This window comes from Daphnia pulex, chromosome 5 (genome assembly GCF_021134715.1).
Source record: "Daphnia pulex isolate KAP4 chromosome 5, ASM2113471v1".
Taxonomy (NCBI): Eukaryota; Metazoa; Arthropoda; class Branchiopoda; order Diplostraca; family Daphniidae; genus Daphnia; species Daphnia pulex.
Genome location: NC_060021.1, coordinates 7,447,720 through 7,460,859, shown reverse-complemented (window position 1 = coordinate 7,460,859; position 13,140 = coordinate 7,447,720). Strand labels below are relative to the sequence as shown.

Here is a 13,140-nt window from a genome sequence, read left to right as displayed (position 1 = left end):
TGCCATGTTATTATGCATGGCTGTTATTAAAATTAGACTAGGCTCTATGTAGATGACTTAGATTTATATGTGTTTGTAAAAAAAAGTTATGATACCGTAAAAGTATAAGTAAGTAAAATATGTCGTTAACGGCGTAAATAAAAGAGTGACAAGTTGGACAACAGACATACTGTACAAAATTTGATTTTTTGATTACTAACGCACGTACAACGGCGATGTCATGTACAGTAACTGATACAGTAACTGAAATAATTCATCAGAGGAAATCAAGATAGCAGAAAGCCAGAAACTATGCAGATATGGGGTCTGTTTCACAAGAATCCATCTCATCAGCAATTGATTTTTCATTGTCATCAAAGTCTTCTTCAACATTAAAGTCTTCTTCAGCATCACAGTCTTCTTCAGCATCAAAATTCTCATCAATATCTTTTTCTTGGGCACCTTTTCTAGCTGGCAAAACCTCAAGTAATGCTTCCTTCCATTTCTGTCCATTGCAGACATTGACCATAATGTTAAATACTAAAATAAAGAAATATTTAAGTTTCCGACGCCAGGTTTCAAAAATTAACATTTTTATTACCATGGTCTATTGTCAAAACTTTTCTCGTCTTCATCTCTATGTTTTCACCAATAGGGAGTCGGCCGTGACGAAGACCTTTTTCGACAGCTAATCGGTGGCAAAGTCCCTGTGTAACGAAAATCCGGAGATTAATTTAAATTCATTTTCTTTTACTTGTAGATCAACAACTGAACTGTGCAGCATGTGAAATTTTGTTATTTTGTTGATAATTTTGCTAGTTCACTTACGAAATATTTTCCGCGAACAAGAAGTGCTAGGATGCATTGTGTATGAAGAAATTAATCTTATTTGAAATGATAACGTACCTTATGGGAATTGTGGTCAACTAATCCTCCAATAATATAAACATGGTCATCCTCAATTTTGTCAATTAGATGATCAGACTCTGCAGTAAGATAAACTATTTTTTCTTTACTGAAAAGGTCAGTAAAATGCTTTTCATGCAAGTTAACCTGTTCAAGTGTAAACAAGATAAATTAGATGAATTAATCAAGAATTTTTAGGTACCACAATTCTTACATCCCAGTTTTGATAGCCTGAATTCTTGCTCATTTCAGTAAGACTTGCACCATCAAGGCTAGTTATGTGATACTGAACAGGATTGGCAGCCCTTCGATTAATGCTGTAACAACGGCAGATTTGCTTTACACATTTTGCTATACTTTTCTCATCCATGAAAGTGTCAAACGATAAATCCACCACTATTGCCACTTTGCAACTGCTGTTGGCCATTGTTGCACTTTTAAGTTGTTTACGAGTTACTGTATTCAAACTACGAGTAGGATCAAGCCTCCTCTTCTTCCTTTTCTCCTTTTCTCTAATCCTGAAGTAGAATTATAGTTAAAATAGTGTAAGAAACTATCATTGAGTAGTAAGAAAACCTTCTTTCTTTTTTCTGTTGCGCCCATAGCGCTTTCCTCTTTAGCTTCTTCATGGCCGACTTTGACAGTACAGGTATCACAGGCAAATCTTTCTTTTCACTTTGATACTCTTCTTTTAAAGTATTAACAATTTCCTCTGTATTATCTTTCTTGTTGCTTAGTGAATTAACTGCTAGGTTACAGCTAGAATCGTTACCGAGTTCAACAGATGTTTCATCGTAACCGTCTGACTTTGACACCTCACATTCAGGAGTCTCTTTCTTGACAAGAGATTGATCAACATTATTGCAAACAAGTTGCAATTCTGTTTCTGCTTCAATTTTGATACTCATTTTTTTATTACAGTTTATAATTCAAAGAAACAATTTCAAAACTGGGACAGAAAGGCATGCACATTCAACGTGAAATAGCAGACAGCTTTTAAGGCCAGAAAATAAGCGATGCCAGCTCGATTGTATTACTCTAGGTTTTTTAGAGACTTAAGTTAATTAAAACAATTCAGCTAAACTAAATAAAACACTGCACAACTAAAAAGGCAAACCCTGAAAATATAGAAATTCCTCAGACGAAAACGAACACGACGTAATATTTTAGGCCGTTCATATTGTATAAGGAGTATTAACAACCGGTCAACAGCTGAGACCTGTAAAATTTTTCGTTCTTTTTCTAATTAATATGATAACGAAATAAAAAAAATGGTTGAATAATGTAAGTTAAAACCCATAGATGAATAATTTTATGATTACTCAGCTTTTTTCGATAAAACACATTTATCAAATTGAAGAAAAGTGAGCACGGGAGTACTTGCGGAACCGAAAATGTTCGTTGAAGGCGTATAGGGCTCTTTCACATCTGTTTTATTTAGCCGATTTATCTGGCAACGCAGCATGGTGCCGTCTTTTGGTAGGGCAAAAACGGGGAGAAGAGGGAGAATGGGAGGACGCCCTCCTCCCTCCCATTCCTCCCATTCAGCGTGTTCAAAGAGCCAAAAATTGCGGAATAATATTGTCCTACACCTTGTGAGTCATTTCTATCTGTTCCTTGGGTGAGACATAATTTAGATTGTTTTGATGAGTTGCCTTGGTTGTAAATACATTTTCTTTCCATAAACAACCGTATTCGTTTTACAAGAAGTAATTTTTTTTCTGGCGTATGTTACATGGATGTGGGGTTAACGATCGGTTAACGCAACAACGCAGTTTCTTTTTTATAACTCATGCCCTCATGTCAGAAAAAAAGGGGAAGAGCAAGGGGCGGAGCTACAACATCCACAAGAGAGAACTGTCTTCAGAGCCACACGTTAAAGAAATTTCAACTTATTCTTTTCGGTGTGATGATATGCCATCTGGCAACACGGCACCCGTCGGCTCTATATATAGGAGAGGACCCCCTCCCTATGCAGGTCTGTCACTCTGACTCCCACTCAGTCTCTGTCTGCTCTTCACAGAGCATTGGTCGTCCAATATACTGATCCGAGCCGCATTCTACTCTCTCTCTCGTTCTGACTTCATCACATTCGGTCCATCTTTTTCAATAAAAACGTAAGACTATCTCGCCACAAATCTCTCGCCGATTTTTTCAAGGCAATTTCAAGGGCCTTCATCTTAAATTTTTGAGTTTGAAGAAGTTCATTCAATCCTTCCAGGGTGAGGGAGCGAGTGTTCATAATGAACAAGTAGCTGAAGTCGTCATCACCTACTTCATCTCATTACCTTACCGAATTAAGTTGTGAATAAGTGAAGATGATGACACGAGTTGGAGATTGCTACGCTGATTGTATTGAGACTGACTGGTTTGATAGATGAAAGGCGACAGCCCGGCCCGACCCCCTCCAGAATCTTACATTGACACCAGGCGAGGAAGGGGCACAAAGAAGTATACAACAATCAAGCGGGTGACAAGGGGCCACCTATCGGGGGCCCCGAAGATCATATTCCCTTAAATGGGCCGGAATCCTGGTTGTTCGGCCGGATCTCGTCGTCGGCCGTTGGGGACGTCTTTCGTTTCCAACACTTTTTGCGGTTGACAATTAAATCACCGTTCCATATTGCGCGAACGTATCTGATTTCATTGGTCAACTTTTTACACGAAGCTTGAAGTTCACCAGTTAAGAGTTTTTTTCTCTCCTCGAATAGACTTAGACGGACATTGAAGTATGTTTTCAAGATGTCATTATTAGAGTCATACATCTTCAGAAAACCGTTTGGATCGTACAGCAACGTGGGTGTCACGGTTAGTGTAGATTGGAGTCGAAATAAGTCGTGGAATCCCTGAGACTCAGCTTGTTGCATCTTTTCTTCCGTCATGTTTACGACAAATCGTACAGTAGTGTCCGTATGGTTTTCTTTGTAGCCAGTGATCAAGTGATAAGGGACGGGATTTTCTCTGAGCCGTGCAACAAATTCTCCATTACGGATTCTCTATAATTTCGAACTGAAATTCCCAGCAAAAGTTCTTTGATTACAACCTGTGTTGCACTAAGCTTTGATACTTCACCACTGATAACGTATGTGTTATCATCGACCCTTTGAATGCTCCCTTGGTAACCTGAAAAATAACAAATAGAAATGTTGTACTTCGTGATACCTTTCTTACAGTTAACTCAATTACCTTTAATCCATGGATTCATATAGATAGGTTCTTCGCCGTTTAACATCCTCATGATATTGTTATGAAATCGGGGGACTCGAGCATAAGTCTCAGTAGCTCGGTCTTTATTTCCTGACATAAACCTAGCGAGTACTATACCGGCCACACTACACCGTGTCTGCCTGTACTCGCCCCGTCGGCCATACTTGTGGTATTCCGACTCCTTACACATACACAGAATACTGGCGAGTCCTGTACCGGCCACACTACACCGTGTCTGCCTGGACTCGCCGACGAGTCCTATACCAGCACACACTACACCATGTCTACCTGGACTCGTCCACCGGCCATACTTGTGGTATTCCGGCTCCAGCAATTACACATATGCGATTCACGACATTAAACAAAACGAAGACAGACAAACAAAGGTAAGGTACTCACACACGAAAGTCAAACAAGATAGCCTGGCTATTAGAAAGAGTACCGAGCTGTCGGCGACGTCGTCTTAGTTCAAGATGGTACACAAGAGTGGCCTTATCAATCCAAAGGAAAAAAAAGAAAGGAAAAGGAACTCTAACTCAACGTCAGAGAGTCGTGAAAGGTAAGAAGGACTCACTCGACGATGCTATATCGTCGAGTTCCGTGGAATAAGGTGAAACAGATACAAGTAAAATAGGGAAGCAGAAAGGGGGGGGGGCAATTCTGGGAAAAGTGTGAACGTCGACAAGTCGGCGGCGATCATAACAATATTTCCAATAATCTCTCGTGGATTATAGATCAATCTTGACGTCGTCCGATCGGTGCCGATCCCGTCAATTCCGTTGACCAAGATCATTGGAATAATGGGAGCATAAAACTCGGGTTCGATGAGCCGTTTCCCATCCGTTCGATGTTTCAACAACCGATCATCGTATGGGTGAAAAATTATCTTTGTCAGTCGGCTCATCAGAGTCGAAATTTGACGAGGGCTAGCAGCATCTTCACCTCCCTGTGGGCAATAAATAAGAGGTTATTAAAGATGTAAAAGATCCCAAGTCATGTAAAATTCAACAAAAACTATGTACCTGCAGCCGAGTGCCAAAATGGCCAATAGGCTGGAGTAAATTGATGTTGTTCGTACCCACGAAGTCATGAGCCAATCCAATGATTGTTCTAGTCAAATTTTCTTCACCGTAGTTGCAGAGCGACGTCCTTGCAGCTACGAGACCGGCGAGCTGGGCTACTGTTACTTCTTCTTTATCACTGCGCTTAATACAAGTGAAGATAATTTTTCTCTGTCCCACTGTCAAACCATCCATGATTGAACGTGTATAACGTTCATGTTCCATGTTGGTGTACCGGACTAGTCCACGATGCACAAATTCGTAGAAACTAACTTGTCTTGTTTCTCTCCGATAAAGGTGGAGTTTCAAATCAAAAGCTTTTTCGGGGTCGCCGACAGACTCGTGAAGTTGATATTGCTCTTCCACGAACATTTCCAACTCATTACAGATGATATCAATTTCTCGAAGACTTGCTGACATCACGGTACTTTTCTTCTTCGTCGGGTATCGTTTTCTTAATAACGTCATATCTAACAAACGTAAAATTAGGTTAACACTTCATTATATGGGAAAACAAAGGAAAATACCTTGCAGTCAGTTCTTCAGCCTCCATTGACATGACAATGTCTTCTTCAGCAAAAATGTCGGATTTTGTAGCTGTGGCAATGCCTAGTTGTTTTAATTTCAACGACATCATCTACATCGCGGCTGGCCAAAGGTAGTTGAAGGGCTCTATGGTTGTGAAAATGAAAATGAATAGAAGAGAAATCCATAATATTTAAAATTAACTTACTGTAGCTTCAATTCTATTTCAGATAGCCAAGAGCTAACGTCTGTTGGAAGAACTACCCTAGCAAGTTTATTTTCCAAGTCGTATTTTACCATGGCATAGCTTTTCTGATAATCAGCCTCTATCTGCCTCAAAGCTCTTTCTTCTTCTCCAAGCATTGTTCCTTTAGCATGTAAGATCCTGTCTGCTGACTTTCTCGTTACAAGCATCAAAGCTTCCTTTATGGCACCAGCATCCTTTGAGAGGTCTGGTAGCTCTGATGATGTACACCTTGCCAATTTTGTCTCCCACGTTTTCAACAGAGTTTCAAGATTCGCTTTGGCTTTCTCGTACTCTGCCAAGGACTAAACAAAAAAAATTAACAAATTGTAGCAGTCATTACATTTGTTTGAATCACTTACTTTCGTTGCCAGTTCACTTTCCGACTGCTCTCTATAGCGTTTCGAACCTGATGCCTCACAATCGCCATCCAGCAACCTTTTGGTCCCACTGGGTGCTACCACAACCTTTTTCTTTGCAGCTGACTTTTCTTTTCCAGTTGCCATTTTCTGTTGACCTTCGTTAATTAGCTACATGACAAAAAGCAAACATATGTCAATAGCAGTTTAAAAATAAAAAAAAACTTAGCATTACCATTTGATTACGATTTTCTAAATGTCGAATCCTCCCATGCAACCCAATATCGAACGCCTCCAGCCTCTCAATCTCCTTGGCGTGTTCTTTTCTCATTTTTCTCCGATAATTCCGAAGACATTTATTTCTCTTCCATTCTGCCATTTCTTCAGCATTATATTTTTTCTCTGCTTGTTCCTTATGGCTAAGTTTTTTCTCAACAATTGAATCCATTTCGATATCTTCCATTGTTCCTAGAAATAATTGAAAGATTTTGAAAATAATTGAAACAATTTAAAAACCTACGAGAGCGCAACAAATTACAAAATTGCTGCAAGAGCAACATCTCTGGATAATACACTTTTTTAAAAAAATTGCTGCAAGTGCAACATCTCTGGATAAAACACTTTTTTTAAAAAATTAAATAAATATAAAATAATTAAAAAGGATTAAGGAGTATTAACAACCGGTCAACAGCTGAGACCTGTAAAATTTTTCGTTCTTTTTCTAATTAATATGATAACGAAATAAAAAAAATGGTTGAATAATGTAAGTTAAAACCCATAGATGAATAATTTTATGATTACTCAGCTTTTTTCGATAAAACACATTTATCAAATTGAAGAAAAGTGAGCACGGGAGTACTTGCGGAACCGAAAATGTTCGTTGAAGGCGTATAAGTACGAAGAGGCTCTACCACAAAATCATACTTGCTTCATAGAGGTGTTAGTAAGCTTTCCAAGTTTTCTGTAATCTTACTTTGCTGCATATATTCGACAAAAGACAAGTTTCATCGTTGTTAAAATGAAATTGTTCGCTTCTATTAAGTGCCTTTTCCGTCGTGGAAGACGGTATGATTTCCTTAAGGGGGAAAACGTAGAAGACCCCTGTTTCCTTCTATCGTTTCAAAGCATAAAAGATGACTTCATTCGTAAAGAAACATCTACTTCTGACGTGATGCCAAATTCCGATCTTCCGGCGCAGATCTCTAAAATAGAGTCAAATGGATCAATGAAACTTCCTCTTCTGCCGCAGTTTGGTAGGATTGAGACGACTGGACTTGTGGATAACCCAACTGTTCCGGCGCAGACCGTCGAAACAGAGGAACATGGATGTATGGATAACTCTGTTCCAGCGCAGAGCACCGGGATCAAGAAAACGGGCATGGATTTATCTGAACAGATTATGGATATTGAATCCTCCCGGCCACTCTTTTGTCAGCGCGACTTGGGAAACCTCGCCCCTAAAACCGAAGGACTAGTCACCGGCAAATGTGACGTAACTCCTGAGTCGGAAAAGACCGTGTTGGTCGGAACTGACATTTCCGTCACTTGTCCTGAGAACAAGTTTTGCATTAGTCTTCCTCAGGTCGTAAAACGAGGAAATAAGAAAACTTGCATCGACAACTTTTCACTGCTTTGCAAAGAACTTGGTAGAGATCTACGCCACGTATCATCGTTTATCCTATCCGAGTTGGGAGCTAGTGGAGTTCTAACCAAAGATGACTACCCATCTCTCGTGCTGTCTTCCCCAGGAAGAGGATACATCAGTCATAAGAAGATTGAAGACATTTTGCGTCTCTATGCGTTGGAATACGTCTTGTGTCACGAATGCCACTCTCCAGATACAATTCTCACACAGGACGAGAATAAATGTTTCGTTCTTGAGTGTGATTCGTGGGTTACTTGCGGTGCAGTATGCTCAGTGGCACCCATTAAATACAGGAAGCGTGTTCAAAGAGCCTAAAATTTCGGAATAATATTGTCTTACACCTTGTGAGTTATTCCATCTGTTCCTTGGGTGAGACATAATTTGGATTGTTTTGATGAGTTGTACTGGTAGTAAATACATTCTCTTTCCACTGTGTTCGTTTTACAAATAGTAATTTATTTTCTGGCGTTATAACTTTCAACAGACCTATTGTTTAAAACCGGTCTTTATATAATAGGAATCACACGATTAGACCTTTAAATACGTTTCCTAGTGCGATTTACAGCTTCTGGTCCATTTGGGATTGGGAATCCATGAGAATCTTATAGGTTGCTTATTGTATTCTAACCAGTCACGTTTGATTCCAGGATTTTTGGGTCCCCATTCAGCTGCCGGCCGAAGACTAGCTTCGAATCGCTGAGTATTATTAACGAATTTAATTGTTAGTTTGATTCATTTAAAAAAAGAGATAACTATATAATAAGGCAGACCTGAATCCAGTTATTTCCTTGTTGTTTGCGAACAACTAAAGCTCCCCATATCGGAATTTGAAGTATGGCAATAGCAGCCAATACCCACCCAGCAGCTAATAAATACATTATAAGACGTGTTATTTTATCACCGTTACGTAACAACTTAAATTGTACTTACCGTTTGCGGCGGGAGGGTAAGGTTCTCCATCGTCAGTCTTCAACGGTTCATAAACAACCATCTGAAGTGAAAGTAGAATGAATTACATACCTGGTGTTACGATTAATTTTTGTATATTTACAGCATAGATAAAGATGACTGCTAGAGCAATTGGGATTAAAAAGCACCATGTGAATTTCCAATAAATTCCCAATCCGAATCCCAACATGTAGCGAATATCGTTGACTATTTGCTTGAGTCCTGTAAAAATCATAAAGATTAATCGTATAACTGAATTTGGTTAAACATTTTGAATTATACCATAAATCCAACAGACAGCAATAGTCTCAGCGATCACCATAACTAGAAATTTTAATTATTTTATCAAACCAACATTTAAAAAAAAAACTGCCATTTGTAAACCAAAAAGCCTACTGTAAATGATGAATCCTCCGCCAAAATAATCCACCAAATCCAGAATATACTGGCCTCCCTGTTCAAACAAATAAATTGTATGCAGAAAATTTCAAAACGAGCTTGATATTAGTTTACCGGAGTAACGTAAACAAGTCCAATGAGGAAGCTGGCGGCGCAAACAAATGCAGTGACAATCCAACGGGGAATGTGTGGTAAATCATCAGACAGTATAGTAATAATACATCCGGCAAGTCCGGATGCGCTTCCGATCGCAAGAGTAATCAGCATCAAAAAGAAGAGCACGGCGAATAACTATTGAACGTCAACACACAAAATTAATTAAAATGTGTTTAAATGAATTATTTATGTGCGTAAAATCTGATTAGACCTGAGGGACTGCATCAAATTTCGATATAGCTTCCGGATACGAAATGAAAGCTAACCCGGTTCCACCTTGAACAACATTTTCGATGGGTTGATTTGTTTCATAAGCTAAATTGCCAAGAATTGAGAAAATGGTGACTCCAGCCAGAATGCTGGTAAAAGTATCCGCCAAGCTGACGATAGTTGAATCTCTACATGGAGACATAAACTACTGAACGAATAACCAAACTGAATCGTTAGTAAAATTGCTATTACCTGTAAATCGGATGGCGGAATGGGTTGTAGCTGGAAAAAGTTGAAATCGGTCCAAAGCCAACCGACAAAGAGAAGAAACACTGCGTCACAGCTGCGTACCAAACCTAAGCATAATTTTTCTGTTTAATCAAGATGACCTTTCAAATTATGTACACGTGAAGGGAAAATATTTACATCTGGTGTTAAAACTTTTTCCCAGTCAGGTGTGATAAAGTACAAGATGCCGTCACCTGCTCCGGGTAAAGTGCAACCTCGTATAAGAAGCGTGATAAGTACGACATAAGGAAAAAGGGCTGTGAAATAAGCCACCTTTCCTGACGAGGATCTATTTAATCGTGATGATTAAGGTTATGTAATTGCAGTAGGCGACATTTTAAACAGTCTGTACTTACACTCCTTTGGCGAGCATTGCGAATACTAAAATCCAGCACAGCAGGAGACACAAAGTTAGTCGCCAATCTGGAGTCCCGATGCCATCATCCATATTGGGAATTTTCTTCAGGACATAAATGCTGAACAGACAGATAGTTAAATAAATCGAATCACATGTGGAGAAAAATTTTGTTACGCACTAGAAATATTCTTCTGCACTGGACACACTAGTGTTAGTCAGATTAGCCATCGATAGATTAGCTGTGGTACTGTAGCAATTTTCAGTTGCCCATTCAGGATCGCATTCAGTCCAGGGCAAAACAGCTTGGAATGAAGCAAAGAGGTAGAAAAAGGCCAAGGCCATCAAGACACAGTAGTAAGTGACGACACACCAGGTAGCCAGCGCTTGTCCGTATCCAATACCTTATAACAAAAATAGGGTTAAATTATTTCATTCTTGTAGTAAATATCTACTCGGTGTTACCTTTAGCAAATGGTACACAGTCCCAAATTTTGACGGATCCTGAACTTGAAAATTGTCCAAGGATCATCTCGAGGAAATAAAGTGGCCGTCCAATGAAGACCAGCACGATTAGGTACGGAATTAAGAAAGCACCACCTCCATTCTCATAGGCAACGAACGGAAACCGCCAAATGTTACCCAATCCGACCGACATTGAAATACAAGAGAGAAGAAACTCTACAGGATTGTCCCAATTTTCTCGTTCCGGTTGATCTTCACCTTCATTCTGTTTAATTTTCGATGGAATTTCCTTATTGAAAACATTATTTTGATTACATTAAACTGTGAATTTTACTTGTGTTATTATCACTGCGGGAGCTTCCGTGTCAATATTCTTTTCGCACATATTGCCATCAGGTGAACCATCGTCAAATGCGTGATTGACGAAGCCAGCGCTTTGCTCAGACTGTAATTGAATAAATAATAAATATTCAAATAAATATGTAATTCAAAGTTTTCCTTACCGAATTAGACGACATTGTAGACATGGTAATGATCCAACGAATCGGTTGTAAATGACCATAAACTGCTCCGAATGGAATAAAGAAATACTGGGCCGCAAAATATATAAATTGATCTAATTTTTATAGCTCACACATTGCGTCAGTTGTGAAAGGTTTCTGATAATAAACTAATTCTTTGCTGCCAAGACATTTCTTTGGCGGGTATCCTACAAAGTTTAAAGAAGAGTTAGTTATCACTCTACTCAAGTGCTTAAGGAAAGCTTACAACACATAAATATTACAAACTTACCGAGGGTGCGTATCACGTGTGCTTCTCTTTTCCTTAAATGTTGTAAAGTTGCGGTCGTAAATTGTGGAGTCAAGGTTTTCTTTCCGAAGTGACAGGTTAGCTCATTGAGTACGACGTAAAAGCGTTTATCTCACGACCTTACACTGTATTATCCTTCACGTTACAAAGGTTATTTAGTCGCATGGGTTGTTTCAAATGTTTAAGGCTTACATGAGAAGGTAAAACTTGAAAAAGTAATTTGTTTAAAGGATTAAACGTAGCGAAGTATAGTTGATCTCAACCAACCTCTAAAAAAAGATGATTAGGATCGTCGAGTACAAGATAAGCTACCTCATCAACATTCTTTCAGTTTTTTAGTTTTCATTATTTGTGCTTTATGATGGATAATAAAATTTTATTCAAGTTTAACGTGAATACGTAAACCATTGAATAATTAAAAAAGATAAAAATGTTGTCTTGAAAATCCAAGATCTAGAGTGACGGGAAGAACCAGTTGGATTCTCTATACCAAGGAATCGGGGATTAGGTTTTGTGTTTTGGAATTTAGATTAGTAGAGATTGATTTTGGTTTGAAATGAGTATTTTGGATTAGATTTTGTGTTCGGATTAATGTAATAATGTACTGATGAATGCTTAATGTACTTCTGAATGAAGCTATTCGTCCCTGAATCCGCAGATTGCCGAAATAAAAGCGGATGCATCCTTGATCGGTCCCGCACCTGATGGTCCACCGGAACGAAAAATCCGCACAGAAACTTCCACTAGAACTTTTCAAAGGAGGTCCGTTCCACCGGAATGGGAGGAAATTGCTATCTTTCCCCATAATTGAGATTGAAAAATGATTTCTAGTTTTTGGCACGGTGCGCCCTATCAAGGAAAAATTAAACTCGTTTCTATACTTTCTGTTATTCGAATTAACGACCTGGCATGCGAGGAAGAATACAATGATTCTCTCTAATATGTATCTGTTATTTTTATTTGAAGCCGAAATTTTTAACCTTAACATTGACCTCTGCAGAACTCTCCGAAAAGCTATTTTAAGACATTAGAAATGGGTTAAGGCCGTTTAACTTCCGAGCCATAAAAATGCTTTATAAGTATCTTTATAGGCCTACGACAGCATAATCGTAACTCTGTTTCGTTAGATTATTAAAATTTTTTCTTGCCATACAGCGCACCGTGGGTCAGCACAACTAAAATGCCTTAAAACTCGCATTTACCCATTTACCAACTATTACCTCAAAGGTTCGGTTTTAAAAAGGCAATAAAAAACCGTTTTACCGTCATAACCTAAAAACTCGGAGCCTCAAGAAATAGCGCCCTTTTTCGTCCTTATTTTCACAGGAAGGCAACTGCGTCCTCATAAATGAGAAAATAAACATTCGACTTAAAATTAGTAAAACAAAATCGCCTTACCAAGTCGAAATTCTAATTAAACCCACTGAATGCATGGCTCTACGTGTTGGAGCCAATAAAACTCTATGCGCACTTCCGCCCGAGCACTTTTCCGTGTTCGAATCCACAGTGTGCGGAGACTCTGTTATTAAACATTTACAAATCCTTTGCCGATTTTAAATTAAAAAAAGTAGAGAAATAGAACT

General features: G+C 38.8%; 6 protein-coding genes across 8 annotated transcripts; 1 reads left to right on the top strand and 5 right to left on the bottom strand.

The window, feature by feature from the left end:
• Positions 1 to 167: 167 nt before the first annotated feature.
• Positions 168 to 1,896, bottom strand: LOC124193447 (tRNA methyltransferase 10 homolog A-like). 2 transcript variants are annotated; one of them, XM_046587258.1, is made up of 6 exons: positions 1,658 to 1,896; positions 1,462 to 1,573; positions 1,100 to 1,403; positions 886 to 1,032; positions 581 to 686; positions 168 to 519 (listed from the first exon to the last, which is right to left on the bottom strand). In XM_046587258.1, the coding sequence occupies exons 1-6, from the start codon at positions 1,791 to 1,793 to the stop codon at positions 290 to 292; spliced, it is 1,035 nt and encodes a 344-aa protein (XP_046443214.1). In that variant the 5' UTR covers positions 1,794 to 1,896; the 3' UTR covers positions 168 to 289. The 2 variants fall into 2 exon arrangements, with proteins under 2 accessions (XP_046443214.1, XP_046443213.1); XM_046587257.1 differs by having other exon boundaries at positions 1,462 to 1,895.
• Positions 1,897 to 3,389: 1,493 nt separating this feature from the next.
• On the bottom strand, positions 3,390 to 4,123 carry LOC124194828 (DNA topoisomerase 2-alpha-like). Its single transcript, XM_046589213.1, has 3 exons — positions 4,072 to 4,123; positions 3,929 to 4,008; positions 3,390 to 3,881 (listed from the first exon to the last, which is right to left on the bottom strand). The coding sequence occupies exons 1-3, from the start codon at positions 4,121 to 4,123 to the stop codon at positions 3,390 to 3,392; spliced, it is 624 nt and encodes a 207-aa protein (XP_046445169.1).
• A 252-nt stretch (positions 4,124 to 4,375) lies between these two features.
• LOC124193448 (DNA topoisomerase 2-like) lies at positions 4,376 to 5,800 on the bottom strand. Its single transcript, XM_046587259.1, has 3 exons — positions 5,681 to 5,800; positions 5,115 to 5,623; positions 4,376 to 5,038 (listed from the first exon to the last, which is right to left on the bottom strand). The coding sequence occupies exons 2-3, from the start codon at positions 5,619 to 5,621 to the stop codon at positions 4,676 to 4,678; spliced, it is 870 nt and encodes a 289-aa protein (XP_046443215.1). The 5' UTR covers positions 5,622 to 5,623; positions 5,681 to 5,800; the 3' UTR covers positions 4,376 to 4,675.
• LOC124194827 lies at positions 5,726 to 6,841 on the bottom strand. Its single transcript, XM_046589211.1, has 5 exons — positions 6,802 to 6,841; positions 6,517 to 6,749; positions 6,285 to 6,452; positions 5,887 to 6,227; positions 5,726 to 5,825 (listed from the first exon to the last, which is right to left on the bottom strand). The coding sequence occupies exons 1-5, from the start codon at positions 6,839 to 6,841 to the stop codon at positions 5,726 to 5,728; spliced, it is 882 nt and encodes a 293-aa protein (XP_046445167.1).
• A 611-nt stretch (positions 6,842 to 7,452) lies between these two features.
• Positions 7,453 to 8,241, top strand: LOC124194826. Its single transcript, XM_046589210.1, has one exon. The coding sequence runs from the start codon at positions 7,453 to 7,455 to the stop codon at positions 8,239 to 8,241; it is 789 nt and encodes a 262-aa protein (XP_046445166.1).
• A 120-nt stretch (positions 8,242 to 8,361) lies between these two features.
• Positions 8,362 to 13,087, bottom strand: LOC124193444 (sodium-dependent nutrient amino acid transporter 1-like). Of its 2 annotated transcripts, none has more exons than XM_046587241.1 (18): positions 12,956 to 13,087; positions 11,540 to 12,891; positions 11,382 to 11,456; positions 11,251 to 11,312; positions 11,082 to 11,192; positions 10,748 to 11,012; positions 10,464 to 10,686; positions 10,284 to 10,403; positions 10,066 to 10,216; positions 9,892 to 9,995; positions 9,641 to 9,827; positions 9,388 to 9,564; positions 9,271 to 9,328; positions 9,157 to 9,198; positions 8,978 to 9,096; positions 8,857 to 8,917; positions 8,697 to 8,791; positions 8,362 to 8,622 (listed from the first exon to the last, which is right to left on the bottom strand). In XM_046587241.1, the coding sequence occupies exons 3-18, from the start codon at positions 11,383 to 11,385 to the stop codon at positions 8,476 to 8,478; spliced, it is 1,926 nt and encodes a 641-aa protein (XP_046443197.1). In that variant the 5' UTR covers positions 11,386 to 11,456; positions 11,540 to 12,891; positions 12,956 to 13,087; the 3' UTR covers positions 8,362 to 8,475. The 2 variants fall into 2 exon arrangements, with proteins under 2 accessions (XP_046443197.1, XP_046443198.1); XM_046587242.1 differs by having other exon boundaries at positions 8,362 to 8,412; positions 8,471 to 8,622; positions 11,540 to 13,004.
• Between the last annotated feature and the right edge of the window lie 53 nt (positions 13,088 to 13,140).